General features: G+C 35.5%; 2 protein-coding genes across 2 annotated transcripts; both read left to right on the forward strand.

The window, feature by feature from the left end:
• Positions 1–345: 345 nt before the first annotated feature.
• On the forward strand, positions 346–6170 carry LOC132927282 (uncharacterized). Its single transcript, XM_060991793.1, has 4 exons — positions 346–368; positions 1791–1923; positions 3335–4594; positions 4723–6170. The coding sequence occupies exons 1-4, from the start codon at positions 346–348 to the stop codon at positions 5002–5004; spliced, it is 1698 nt and encodes a 565-aa protein (XP_060847776.1). The 3' UTR covers positions 5005–6170.
• A 2287-nt stretch (positions 6171–8457) lies between these two features.
• Positions 8458–13458, forward strand: LOC132927290 (uncharacterized). Its single transcript, XM_060991803.1, has one exon. The coding sequence runs from the start codon at positions 8458–8460 to the stop codon at positions 13456–13458; it is 5001 nt and encodes a 1666-aa protein (XP_060847786.1).
• The last annotated feature ends 205 nt before the right edge of the window (positions 13459–13663 follow it).

Below are 13663 nucleotides of genomic sequence, written 5' to 3' on the forward strand. Positions count from 1 at the left end.
CAAATGCGCCCTTACGTCATGCTTTAAGTGGTCGAATTTTGTCACTATATCTCGTATCAGTTAGGTAGGCGTAGTGGTTAGGTTAGTTAGGTCCCATGTAGTCATAGGTAGATGTTTCAAATCACGGCTCCGCTGCTATGAATAACATGTGTTTCCAAAAGGAATGCACGGCCGCCTGAATTTTTTGCATATTGCATATCACGTTATGGGACCTATTTTGGAAGCCTACTGGCCCGATAATGGTATAGTTCCTATTCAAGTCATTTCAGGAAGTCCTCGGGGGGCGGACATTCGTAATTACAATCAATAGCCCGTGTACGTCCCATTTACAGCCCAAGACTCAAAATGGCACAGCCCAGGAAGTTCCCGTAGTTCCTGAAGGGACATACTAAATATGTCCATAAAACTTCCTTGTGTTTTTAGGGAAGTGGCTGAGTTACTGACACGTGGATAATTGTCATCGGCTTCAGGTTTGTAATAATTATATAATTCTTATGCCCGTTTCACAGCCTTGTGTTTTTTTATTTAAATCTAAGTTGGTGAGCACAGAAATTTTTCCGTTGACGCATACAAACCTATACAATTTATAATCGAAAAGCTCGCATATGAATATAATATTAATACAATACGTATGCGTGGCTGTAAAACGGCCGTACATATTAATAACTAATATATTATAGTTTTATAGATAATATAAGTATTATATCTTTAAACCTTGATTTAATATGTCACATGTTATATTATTATTGTCGATTGACGATTACATTCATATTCATATTATTAATGTTATTATTATTTATCACCGTAAAAGTACATATATTCAAAGGATAACATAATAGTATTTTTCAATTATCGTACCAACTCTGTTGGCCAGTAATATTACGAATGTAATAATATGTACCAAGATAATAATTTGATTTTTTTAATATTATGCTTATTTTACAAAAAAAGGTTTATTGCTCGTCATATTATCGCGCATTAATATGATAATATGAATTATGAACATTATTTTCGAGTCAATATTAATAAATCGCGGATAGGCTTCCTGGCCGAATAGACACGACGAATAGATATGCTTAATACAAATCCAAATAATTTATATGTGCAATAACTACCTATATGTTAGTATATATACGTATTTAAGGATTCGCGATGTTTCCAATATAAAATATAAACGGACAAAAATGTAAAAGTGTTGATTCACCTGACACCGATCGCGGTGTAAACGTATATGATTTCCCAACACTGCAGGTGTGTCTAGCTGTTTAACGATATCTTCTTTTATATCGACTTATAACGAATGCGATGGTCTCTCATAATCGTATTCCTGGAGTAAACTCGATGGCGCAACATAATAATATTTCAACGACATGAATATAGGTACATATATATACAGTTGGCACGTCACTAAAGATAATAAGCGTGTGTGTACGCGATGAATGACCGTTATCGACAGCGTTGTTCGGCCAAGTGAATGATTACTATAATCACTATAATCATATCGATATCATATGACGGACACGGACACCTCCCACTCGTCCACACGATTTCGACGACGTACGAAAAAAAAATATTAACACTTATCAGGCTGATTAAAAATAATTGTTTCCCTAGGTTACCTATTTGTATGAAACTATTAGCAACACAAAAAATCTAATCAATATTATATTACATAAAAGTTTTATAATATATCATTCACTGATTTAACTCAAATAGAATTCATATTCGCAGCTTTACAAAATGGATATCAATCATAACTTTGTAAAGAAATTTAATTTTTTTTGTTTCAGAAAATGTTTGGTATGCAAGAAGACAAAGATATTTAAAGCAATCAATAAATGCACTGATTGCCACAAGATTTGTCATCGCAAGTGCCTGAAGGACTTTTTATCTGAAGTATTACAGCTAACGGAGACAACTACGGTATAAAAAAAATTTAATTTTTCTATTTAACACCTTATACTTTTTCTTTATAGTCTTATCCTTTCTGACTTTTAAAAAAAATTCTTCGACATGTCGTTAAAGTATATGAACTCGCGGTTACTCAGTACGTCATTTATTGTGCGAGTTTATATTTATAACTTTATAAGTGATATGGAACTTATGGAAGTGATATGAATTTGTACGTACGTAAGGAGAATGGTAAAGAAAAGAGAATTTTACTAATGCATTTTTGTCTTTTGAAAGATATGGCGGAAGTTTTTATGAAATAATATATACTTAGACTTTTGAGTGACTGCTATGCAAATCAACAAAAATAATGCATTATTCAACGTTCTTAATAACAATTTAGATACAATTACTAAACATTATCTCTAAATACTATATTTTTTTAATTTTTTTTTTTTTTGTAAAATGATATTTATTATGATATAACTTTTCATTTTTTGATTTTTGTTGCTGTTAATTTGGTGAATAACGTCGACTGTCGCTGACCACAGAATCATACTTTATAATGTCTTGCATTAATTCAATTCATACACAATAATAGTATTGTTTATATTGGTTATAAGTTTATAACACAGAACAATTGGTTATAATAATGAAGTACACTATTTGTGAATAAAACTGGATAGCGCTTATCTTATTCTTAGAAAAGCCAGTAAGAGTGACACTCTCATACGTACACGCATAAATCGGTTAAAACAACTACAACTGTTCAGGAATCAGGATTCATACAATTTTTTCCGTCAGAAATTATTAATTTTTCATCGATCAGTCCGATCTTTGTATTGGTGCGATAAGACTTCTGAAAATTAATTTTAATTCAGCGTTAAGTATAATTGAGATCAGATGGGCCATTTTCAGTTTAATTTAATAATATTTGTTAAGCAATGCTACAACATTTAATATTTTTCAAATAATTTAAATCAAATTTGTAGAATTTTAAGGTCAAAATTAAAAAATGTAGTCCGATCGATCTCAAATAGATTTCATGCCGAATTCATGTACATTTACTAATAAATAGGTAAATGAATAGTTTTTGACAGAAAAATTGGTCGGTATTCAAATAGCCGTAAAGAGTTTTTTTTACATACAATATACGTTTATAGCTGATCAGTACATTTTTAGTTAAGTTTCTTACGAAACAACACTCAACAGTCAACATGTATAAAATATAATGCAAGATAATATTTATCATTTTTTAGTATAATAATTAATAATTGTGTAAAAATAATATGATAAATATTTTTGGTAACCCCTTACGTAACAGAAATAAAATAAAACAATAGAGAGTACCCCTACCAAAAAAAAAAAAAGATTAACCCTGTAGATCGCGCTTCTAGTAAATATACAATACCTGAAAATAATTCAATCATAATATTGTTTAAAGGATATACACGGTTTGGAACAGGACGGACAAGTTATGGACGTTAATAGTGTCACTCTGGAAGCGGACAACAATATTACGTCGTCAATAATTGCAGATGTTCCTTATGTGTCAGAACAGAACACAATAACAGATATTGAAAGAATTAACCAAACTATTGAATTTAACAGAGCAGTCCCAAGTCCAGAAAATGTCGCTCTCGATGAGGATAACAATATTTTGTTGTCAATAATTGCAGATGTTCCTTATGTGTCAGAACAGAACACAATAACAGATATTGAAAGAATTAACCAAACTATTGAATTTAACAGAGCAGTCCCAAGTCCAGAAAATGTCGCTCTCGATGAGGATAACAATATTTTGTTGTCAATAACTGCAGATGTTCATTATGTGCCAGAATCGGAACTAGACACAATAACAGATATTGAAAGAATTAACCAAACTATTGAATTTAACAAAGAAGTCATAAGTCCAGAAAACGTCGCTCTCGAAGAGGATAACAATATTTCGTCGTCAATAACTGCAGAAGTTCATTATGTGTCAGAATCGGAACCAGACACAATAACAGATATTGAAAGAATTAACCAAACTATTGAATTTAACAGAGCAGTCCCAAGTCCAGAAAACGTCGCTCTCGAAGAGGATAACAATATTTCGTCGTCAATAACTGCAGAAGTTCATTATGTGTCAGAATCGGAACCAGACACAATAACAGATATTAAAAGAATTAACCAAACTATTGAATTTAACAATGAAGTCATAAGTCCAGAAAATGTCGCTCTCGATGAGGATAACAATATTTCGTCGTCAATAACTGCAGAAGTTCATTATGTGTCAGAATCGGAACCAGACACAATAACAGATATTGAAAGAATTAACCAAACTATTGAATTTAACAGAGCAGTCCCAAGTCCAGAAAACGTCGCTCTCGAAGAGGATAACAATATTTCGTCGTCAATAACTGCAGAAGTTCAATATGTGTCAGAACTGGAACCAGACACAATAACAGATATTGAAAGAATTAACCAAACAAAAATCAAAAATATTAAACGATCAATTGAACTTGATCCAAACACAATTAATCATAATTTTGTAAAGAAATTTAATTTTTTTTGTTTCAGAAAATGTTTGTTTTGCAAGAAAACAAAAATATTTAAAGCAATCAATAAATGCACTGATTGCCGTAAGATTTGTCATCGCAAGTGCCTGAAGGACTTCCTACAAACAAAATCAGAAGTATTACAGCTAACGGAGACAACTACGGTATAAAAAAAATTTAATTTTTCTATTTAACACCTTATCTTTATTCTTTATAGTCTTATCCTTTCTGACTTTTAATAAAAATTCTTCATATTTTCTTCAAAATAATTCAATCATAATATTGTTTAAAGGATATACACGGTTTGGAACAGGACGGACAAGTTATGGACGTTAATAGCGTCACTCTGGAAGCGGACAACAATATTTCGTCGACAATAATTGCAGATGTTCATTATGTGTCAGAACAGAACACAATAACAGATATTGAAAAAATTAACCAAACAAAAATCAAATATTTTAAACGAAAACGTGAAGTTGATCTAAACACAAATAATCTGGAAAAAGTTCTGGACGAATACAAATTAGATGAAATGGATCTGGAGACAGCACACATATATATGAACACTAAATAGCCACGAATAATATATATCTATTATCCGTGAGAAAAAAACGGTGACCTGTCATTTAGTCCGGTAAATTATATCCGGCGGCAATTGATCCACGACATTTGATCCGGTTTAATAAGAACCTGTACCAAAAAAATATCCTGCTAAAAAATTTCTGGTAACAAAAAAATATAAAATATAAATACATAGTTATTTTTGAATTAGTTATAATTTTATTTTCATAATTTTCAAAAACGTCATTATAAAAGTAATATAGAATGTTAATAGGTAGGTATATAAAAAATAGTTATTATTTAATTTTCATAATTTTCAAAAACGTCATTATAAAAGTAATAATATAGAATACAAATGTTTATAAATTAAAATTATGAGCGACACCCTTCAAATACGTAATAAAATACGTTGGAAATTTATATCTTTTTTGAATCAGGAACAGGGGCTCCAAGAAGCAAAATTAGAAAAAATTATCCTGGATGAAAATAATCATACAAAAAAAAGAAAACATAAAAACATAGACCAACATCTTAAAAATACCGTAGAAAACTACGAAACTACTATCGCTCATAATTTTAATTTATAAACATTTGTATTCTATATTATTACTTTTATTATGATGTTTTTTAAAATTATGAAAATTAATTAATAACTATTTTTGATATACCTACCTATTTATATTCTATATTACAAATATAATGACGTTTTTGAAAATTATGAAAATAAAATTATAAGTAATTAAAAAATAACTTATGTATTTATATTTCATATTTTTTTGTTACAGGAAATTTTTTAGCAGTATATTTTTTTGGTACAGGTTCTTTTTGAACCGGATCAAATGTCGCGGATCAATTGTCGTCGGATATAATTTACCGGACCAAATGACGTGGAACCGAAAAAAACCTACAGGCTAATCAAATTTGTTAATGATTCTACTCGAAAGTCAAGTAGATGGATTTTCAGACTAACTAAAGCATAAATATGTATTTATAAACTTGTTTGTAAACAATAAATTAACATTGTAAAAATACTCAGTGTATTGAAACAATTATGTTAATAAATAAAAAAAAATGTGCGTGTAACAAGTACGCGCGGATGAAGTGAAACTTCTTTCAGTCATGTAACTGATATTAGATGTGTATAGGAATAAAATAATAATAACACACTTTACAATTTTATTTTCAATAGAACTATATTTATTTTTATTTTATTTATTTACTACTGGCTATCCCCGTGTGAAGTAAAATTGGCTTTCTTAAAAAATCATCCAATTCAACCACTCTCATTGGATTTGGATGATAAACTTCCTTTTGATCCGAATAAGGTTTATCTTCAAACAACAAATAATAATGATAAAATTAATAGAAAATGGCTGTCTTATTGTTCATATTATAAAAAAATATTTTGTACTACTTGTATGACTTTTGGTAGTACTCGTGAAAATGTTAGTAATTTAGTAAATGGATTGTTAGTTGATAATCCAAAAAGTATATATGGTACACTTAAGAAGCATGAAATATTGGAATATTGAAATATTGGGCCCCAACCTATAATGGGGGGCCCAATGATAAAAATTGAAAAGTATGTAGAAAGAAAAAAATAAAAAGATTTTGTTATTATAATATAATAATAATTAATAATTATTGAACAATAGATCGATTTTGTCTTGTACAACACAACGTTATCGTATATTAACGTTTCTTTTGCGGCCCGTATAACCGAAATTAAAAATAGTTTGGTTGCAATTGATTAAAGCGCGTCATGCGAAGGAACGCGTATTTTGACCGGCCTATATAGTATGAGTGTGTGACGCATCTCAATTATCGGTGTTTATTTTTGTTATGTGCCACGCGGGAAAACCGCGATTGGGCTAGCTTTTATATTGCACGACGACGACGCTCGTTGAAAATGCGGGATCTTCGTCAGTCGATGTTTTATATTCGGTCATTAGACAATAAGTTATCCATTTATTTATTTTTATTTACGTCTACAATAAATCATGCCGCCAAAAGCTTTAAGTGGAGCAGCTAAAAGAAAAAAAAACAACAATTACAGTGTGTTGGAGCCGAACGCTAACAGACACCGACCGCACGCACACACACACACAATCACACAATCACATTTATTTTTACTGTTTTATTTCTGTGCTAATTATTATCGTTTGTGAATTATATAATATGCAGATTATCGCCGCCGCCGCACCGGCTGCGCGATTATTATTATTTACCACGGCCGCCCGGGTCAGCAGTTCGTTTCCATAGTACCTACAAAGAACACGTCTTTTATATTATTACGTGCGCTAATCGCCGTTAGTACATAATTATATTTCTTGTGAGCGCAAATCGCCACTTGGTTCATTTTATTATATTGTGAGGCGCGAATCGCCACTTAGTCTATTATATTGTGTATTTATATTTTATATTGTGTGTCGCTAATCGACACATTATTTTATATATTGTGCGGGTGCTAATCACCATCCATCTATAATATTATTTTTTTTCTTATTATTATATTTTTCTATCGTGTGTGTGTGTGTTATCCTTTTTTGTATAGCTAGGACCAGCTGGCCAGACTGCGCTCCACCAAATTGTGAGTTTTTATTTATATTATTGCTATTTATTGATTATTTTTTACAAACAATTAAATTATTATTAAGTTGCTGGGCCAAAAGGACCATATAGTGGCACTGCTTGTTGAGCCAGAGCGGCCGATTATATATTATTAATTATTACCTTTATTATATTTTTACCTGTTGGGCCAGTAGGGCCGTAGATTTTATATTATTACTTGTTGGGCCAGGAGTGCCATATTACTATATTCTTTTTATACCCTTAGGTGTTGCTGTGAGTTTTATATTCTTGTATTCGTAATAATTATTAAATTTGTGTATAATACAGCAACTTAATTACCTACTATCTGTTACCATTTTTGTTGAATTATTTCTTATATCCGTCATTAGTTTTAAGCGTACACACCCACACATATACACATCTACACACCACTACACACTAGCACTCTTTGGTTTTGCTCGGCGACCCCGTCCACTTCCTTTGAGTCGCTATACATACATACACGCCTTTACACAGGTCGGTCGGTGTGTGAGTAGCGCCACGAAGTATTTTGGTGATCGGGCATCACGGACTATTATCGTTCGTTCCCGGCCCGTACATTTTGGTGACCTCGACGTGATCTATATCCATTGTCCTCACATAATATTAATATCATTATTTAATTACGGTATATTGATCAAGTAAAATCTTTCGTGACCGATATCTGTCATAAAACTAATATTATTTATTACGACATTTATAGCAAAATCGATTTCTCGTAACATTTATCGCTAATCTTATAATCACAATTTTATTACTAATCATCTTATGCAATATTATCTAATCTTTCGCAAAATATATTAAGTGTGGGTGAATTTGAGTGGGGCTTATATATATATATATAGAGATAATAATAATGGTTCTTGATGAGAGTGTGCAAAAGGTACTCGGCGATTTGAGGAGAAAGCGGGGTGTGATAAAGGCATCTCTTACGCGGATTCAAACCTTTATTAGCAAATTTAATCCAAGAGAGGATCCGGTCACTTTATTAGAATTTCGACAGGAAGAGCTACCCCAAATAAACCGAAAGTTTGATGACGTCCAGTGCCAAATTGAATTAATTGATGTTGAAGGTTTTGATGATGCTGTGAAAGAGAGAGAGGTTTTTGAAAACGCATATTTTTCTATACGCTCAGATATGCAGCAAATTATAAATGCAGAAAAGAGTCTAAATACGTCGATGAACAATTCCTCAATCAATACAGCAAATGGGCACTCGCACAGGGTACGCTTACCACCTATTTCACTACCGAGCTTTGACGGGAACATCCAGGAATGGGAATCTTTTTTTGACTGTTTTAAGGCGATAGTGCACGAAGATAATGCCTATCCAGCAGTAAAAAAATTCTCCTACCTTAGGTCAACTTTAAGTGGACAAGCGTTGGATGTCATTAAAGGAATACCGATTACTGAAAATAATTACGAAGTGGCAGTCAGAAAGTTACAACAACGTTATGACAACAAAGGTTTAGTGATACAGTCCCACATTCGTGCAATTTTAGACTGCAAACACGTAGAATCAACTTCCGGTTTGCATCTACAAAACCTGCACTCAGACGTCTCAGCACATGTTGCTGCCCTAGAAGCCTTGGGCCAACCTATTCAGCATTGGGATGCTTGGCTCGTGACTATTGTTTTGAGAAAATTGGATCAAAAAACGAGTCAAGATTGGCAGCTTCAGCGCACGAATACGGAACTTCCAAGATATGCGGACTTAGAACATTTTTTGTCCAACCGTTGTGTCGCTTTAGAAGGCTCCGAAATGTTATCGAAGGATTCCGATGGCTACAAGGACAGTCAATCGGCAATTTCACCCAAAGCAAAGAAAAACTACCAGTACAACAATTCTAAAAAAGGTCTTATCACAGCTACAGATAGAAGTGCAAGGTGTATATGCTGCTCGGAATTTCATAAATTGTATGCATGCAACAAATTCAAGGAATTATCCACAGGGGATCGGGTAACCTTAGTAAGAGATTCAAGGTTATGTTTTAATTGTTTATGTCCAAGTCACATGGCGAGCTCGTGTCGTTCTACATTCAGTTGTCGGTTGTGCAAGCGCAGACATAACACGTTACTACATTTTGAAAATTCAATGGTTTCAGCAGATAGGATGGAAATCCAAACATCTCAGGTAAACCCGAGCAATCAACCTAGCACCTCACAAGAACCAAGTGTTTCAGCAGCTGCTTCATTAAGCCCTGGATCGGAGCAAGGGTACGTCTTTCTATCTACTGCACTCGTGTTCACTGTGGATAGGTTTGGGAACCAGAGGCAATGTAGAGCAATTTTAGACAGTGGATCGCAGGTCAACTTTATTTCTGGTAGCTTAGCGAATCGATTGCATTTACGATCCCAAAAATCTACATTACCAGTTAGCGGAATTGGAGAAAGCCGTGTCCAAGCGTTGTCATACGTTGAAGTTTCAATTCAGTCGAGATTAAGGGACTATAGAGTGAAACTGGTGTGCTATGTTCTACCAACAATTGTCAGCAAAATACCAGCGTGTCCAAATCCCGCAAGGGGTTGGGAGATCCCAGAGGATTTGCTGTCTGAATTAGCAGATCCTCATTTTTATAATCCTGGTGCCGTAGACCTGTTAATTGGCGGAGGAGTATTTTTTGACATAACTTCATCTACAACCGTACGGAAACCATTAAATGTCAAAAATATATGTTTAAACGACAGCCAATTTGGATGGATAGTCACTGGGGAGCTAGGAGCAGTGTGCCTAGCAGGGGTTCGTACGGTAGGAGAGGCACTAGAAGAGAATTGGAGAGCGATGGCAGATAGGGAGGAGTCATGTTTTGGACGCTTATCCAAAACAAACCAACGTTCCCGGGAAGAGGAGGAAACACTGCAGCATTTCCGTGATACGTTTCAACGCAACCAAGAAGGACGATTTGTTTTGCGTTTGCCAATAAAAGAAGAGCATATGAGTTTGGGGAATAGTCTAGCAATGGCAACCTCAAGATTTATAAACATCGAAAGAAGACTTCAGCGTGATGATCACTTGCGAAAAGAGTATACCAATTTCATGACAGAGTATATAAACATGGGCCATATGTATGATGTAATTGCAACACATGAAGTATCACAGGATGCTTGTTATTTGCCGCATCATCCAGTCATAAAATCATCGAGCCTAACCACTAAGACTAGAGTGGTCTTTGATGCTTCAGCTAAAACGCAGAACGGCACCTCACTCAATGATATGCTGAAGCGCGGGCCGACTGTACAGGAAGATATCTTCTCTATTCTGACGAGATTTCAGAAACATCAATATGTGTTAACAGCGGACATTGAAAAAATGTTCCGGCAGATTATGATCGCAAAGGAAGATCATCATTTACAGCGAATACTTTGGCGTGATCATCCCCATGAAGCACTTCGGACATACGCCTTAGCCACTGTAACGTATGGCACAACACCGGCATCCTTCATGGCTACGCAATGCCTCGTGATACTTGGAGAGGAAGCAAAGAAAAGGAGCTCTAAGATTTCGGATGTCATCTTACGCGACTTTTATATGGACGATCTGATGACGGGTTGTGACACTGAGGATGAGTGCATACAATTACAGGAGGCCATAGCTAGCATCCTGGACTCAGCTAAATTACCACTACGAAAATGGTGCTCCAATTCGTCATCAATCATCGCAAGGATAGGCAAAAATCAAGATGATGCTCTGTTTACACTAGATCTGGGAGACGGAGATATCATAAAATCCTTAGGGCTGTGTTGGCAGCCATTCGTTGACCAATTTAGATTCAACATCACGATCCCTGTGGACAGATCAAATCTTACCAAAAGAAAACTATTATCAGACTTGAATAAAGTATTTGACCCATTAGGATTTTTGGGTCCCGTACTCATTATAGGAAAAATATTCCTTCAACAATTATGGCAACTAAAAAGAAACTGGGATGATCAACTAGAAGTGGATATGCAAGACAAGTGGAAAACTTACTATGCCGGATTGGAGGAACTAAAGGATCTTACCATTCCCCGAAAATGTAAACCTCATCCTAGTGACAAGGTCGAAGTACATGGATTTTGCGATGCATCAATGGAGACATATGGAGCATGCATGTACATACGAAGTTTAGATAAAGCTGATAGATGGCACTCGCGTCTTTTATGCTCAAAATCAAGAGTAGCTCCATTGAAGGGAGCTACTATACCACGACTTGAGTTAAGTGGAGCGCTCCTCTTAGCGCAACTAGCGACCAAGGTAGCAGAATCATGGGACATAAGCAGTGCAACCATGTGCTTGTGGACTGACTCTACGATAGTTTTAGGATGGCTTAATAGTCATTCCACAAGGTTAAAAACGTTTGTAGCTAATCGAGTGAGTCAAATATTAGATTTAACCGAAGTCAATCAATGGAGACACGTACGCACACAGGACAATCCCGCCGATCTTATATCACGAGGCATAAGTCCGGCAGAATTAATAAGGGCAGACATGTGGTGGAGTGGACCCAAATGGCTGGAGGAAGACAAGTTAAGTTGGCAAATCCAACCTACGTTAATGAAGAATCCGGAAGAACTACCTGAAATTCGTAAATTGAAGCTGGTGTTAACAGCAACCAATCCGGTAATTAATATGATCAACCAATATTCTGAATGGAACCGTATGCTTCGAGGGATATCCTGGTTAAGAAGATATATAAAGTACATCAAAGGGGATAAAGGTTCAAGAGAGCCACGACAGCTCCAGATAGCAGACCTGAGAGAGGCTAAGGTTTCAGTGCTAAGGATAGTGCAACAAGAATGCTTTCGTAAAGAGTTCCTAGCGCTGGAAAAGAGGCAAGAGGTGCCAAAAAACAGTAAGCTGCGGTGTTTAAATCCATTTATAAAAGATGGATTGATACTGGTTGGTGGAAGATTGGAAAACTCAAACATCAATGATAACCGTAAGCATCCCATTGTTCTTCCTTCATTTCACAAGATCACTGTTATGATCTTTGAATCCTATCATCGCGAGCTTCTTCACGTTGGACCTCAAACATTGCTATCTGAAGTGAGACGTCAATATTGGCCCTTACTGGGCAGGGCAAATGCACGAGCGGTAGTACGACGGTGTATCAATTGCATAAGAGCGTGTCCACGATTTGACCAACCACTAATGGCAAGTCTTCCGAAAGATCGTCTTCAATGTGCGAGGCCTTTCACAATCACAGGCATTGATTTTGCTGGGCCTGTTTACGTACGCAGCGGTTTAAGACGAGTACCAGCAAAAAAGGCGTGGATTGCCATATTCGTATGTTTTTCTACAAGGGCCATGCATTTGGAACTTGCTGAAGACCTCTCCAGTCCTACATTTTTAGCTGTTTTGCGCTGTTTCATGGGCCGACGAGGCAAATGTGCCAAAATCTACAGTGATAATGGCACAAATTTCGTGGGAACTCAGAAGGAACTGGTATCCATGATGAAAAAGGCTAGTGACCAGGTTGTAAAGGAAGGAATCGAATGGCATTTCAACCCTCCCTCAGCGCCACACTTTGGAGGGCTTTGGGAAAGTGCAGTAAAGAGCACTAAATATCACATAAAAAGAGTAATGGGAGAACACAAACTCACCAGCGCAGAGCTGCGAACTCTCCTTTGCCAAATAGAAGCGTGCTTAAATTCAAGACCAATTACTCCGCTTAGCAGTGACCCATCCGATATTGAAGCTTTAACCCCGTCCCATTTTCTAATTGGAGGCCCAATGTTGATTCCTGATGAACCAGACATCTCGGGGGAACCAGTAAGTGCCCTTAAGCGTTGGAAGTTGGTTCAGAACCTTATGCAAACCTTTTGGAATCGATGGTCAAAGGAGTACCTTCCACAGGTACAAACTCGCGGAAAGTAGACAAGCAAGGGAACCCAACTAAAAAAGGGAGACGTGGTGATCATAAAAGATGAATGCCTACCACCTACAAGATGGAAGTTAGGTTTAGTGATCGAAACTCATCCAGGAGCTGATGGATTAACACGAGTAGTTACGTTAAGGACAGCAACTGGAGCGCAAATGCGTTGACCCACCGTGAAGTTGTGCCGCTTACCAGCACATGAAG

This window comes from Rhopalosiphum padi, chromosome 1, assembly GCF_020882245.1.
Source record: "Rhopalosiphum padi isolate XX-2018 chromosome 1, ASM2088224v1, whole genome shotgun sequence".
NCBI lineage: Eukaryota > Metazoa > Arthropoda > Insecta > Hemiptera > Aphididae > Rhopalosiphum > Rhopalosiphum padi.

Coding starts and splice junctions, on each gene's coding strand:
- LOC132927290 (XM_060991803.1), top strand. CDS start 8,458: ATGGTTCTTGATGAGAGTGTGCAAAAGGTACTCGGCGATTTGAGGAGA.
- LOC132927282 (XM_060991793.1), top strand. CDS start 346: ATGGCACAGCCCAGGAAGTTCCC. Junction 369..1,790: donor GCACAGCCCAGGAAGTTCCC/GTAGTTCCTGAA, acceptor TTTTTGTTTCAG/AAAATGTTTGGTATGCAAGA. Junction 4,595..4,722: donor AGCTAACGGAGACAACTACG/GTATAAAAAAAA, acceptor TATTGTTTAAAG/GATATACACGGTTTGGAACA.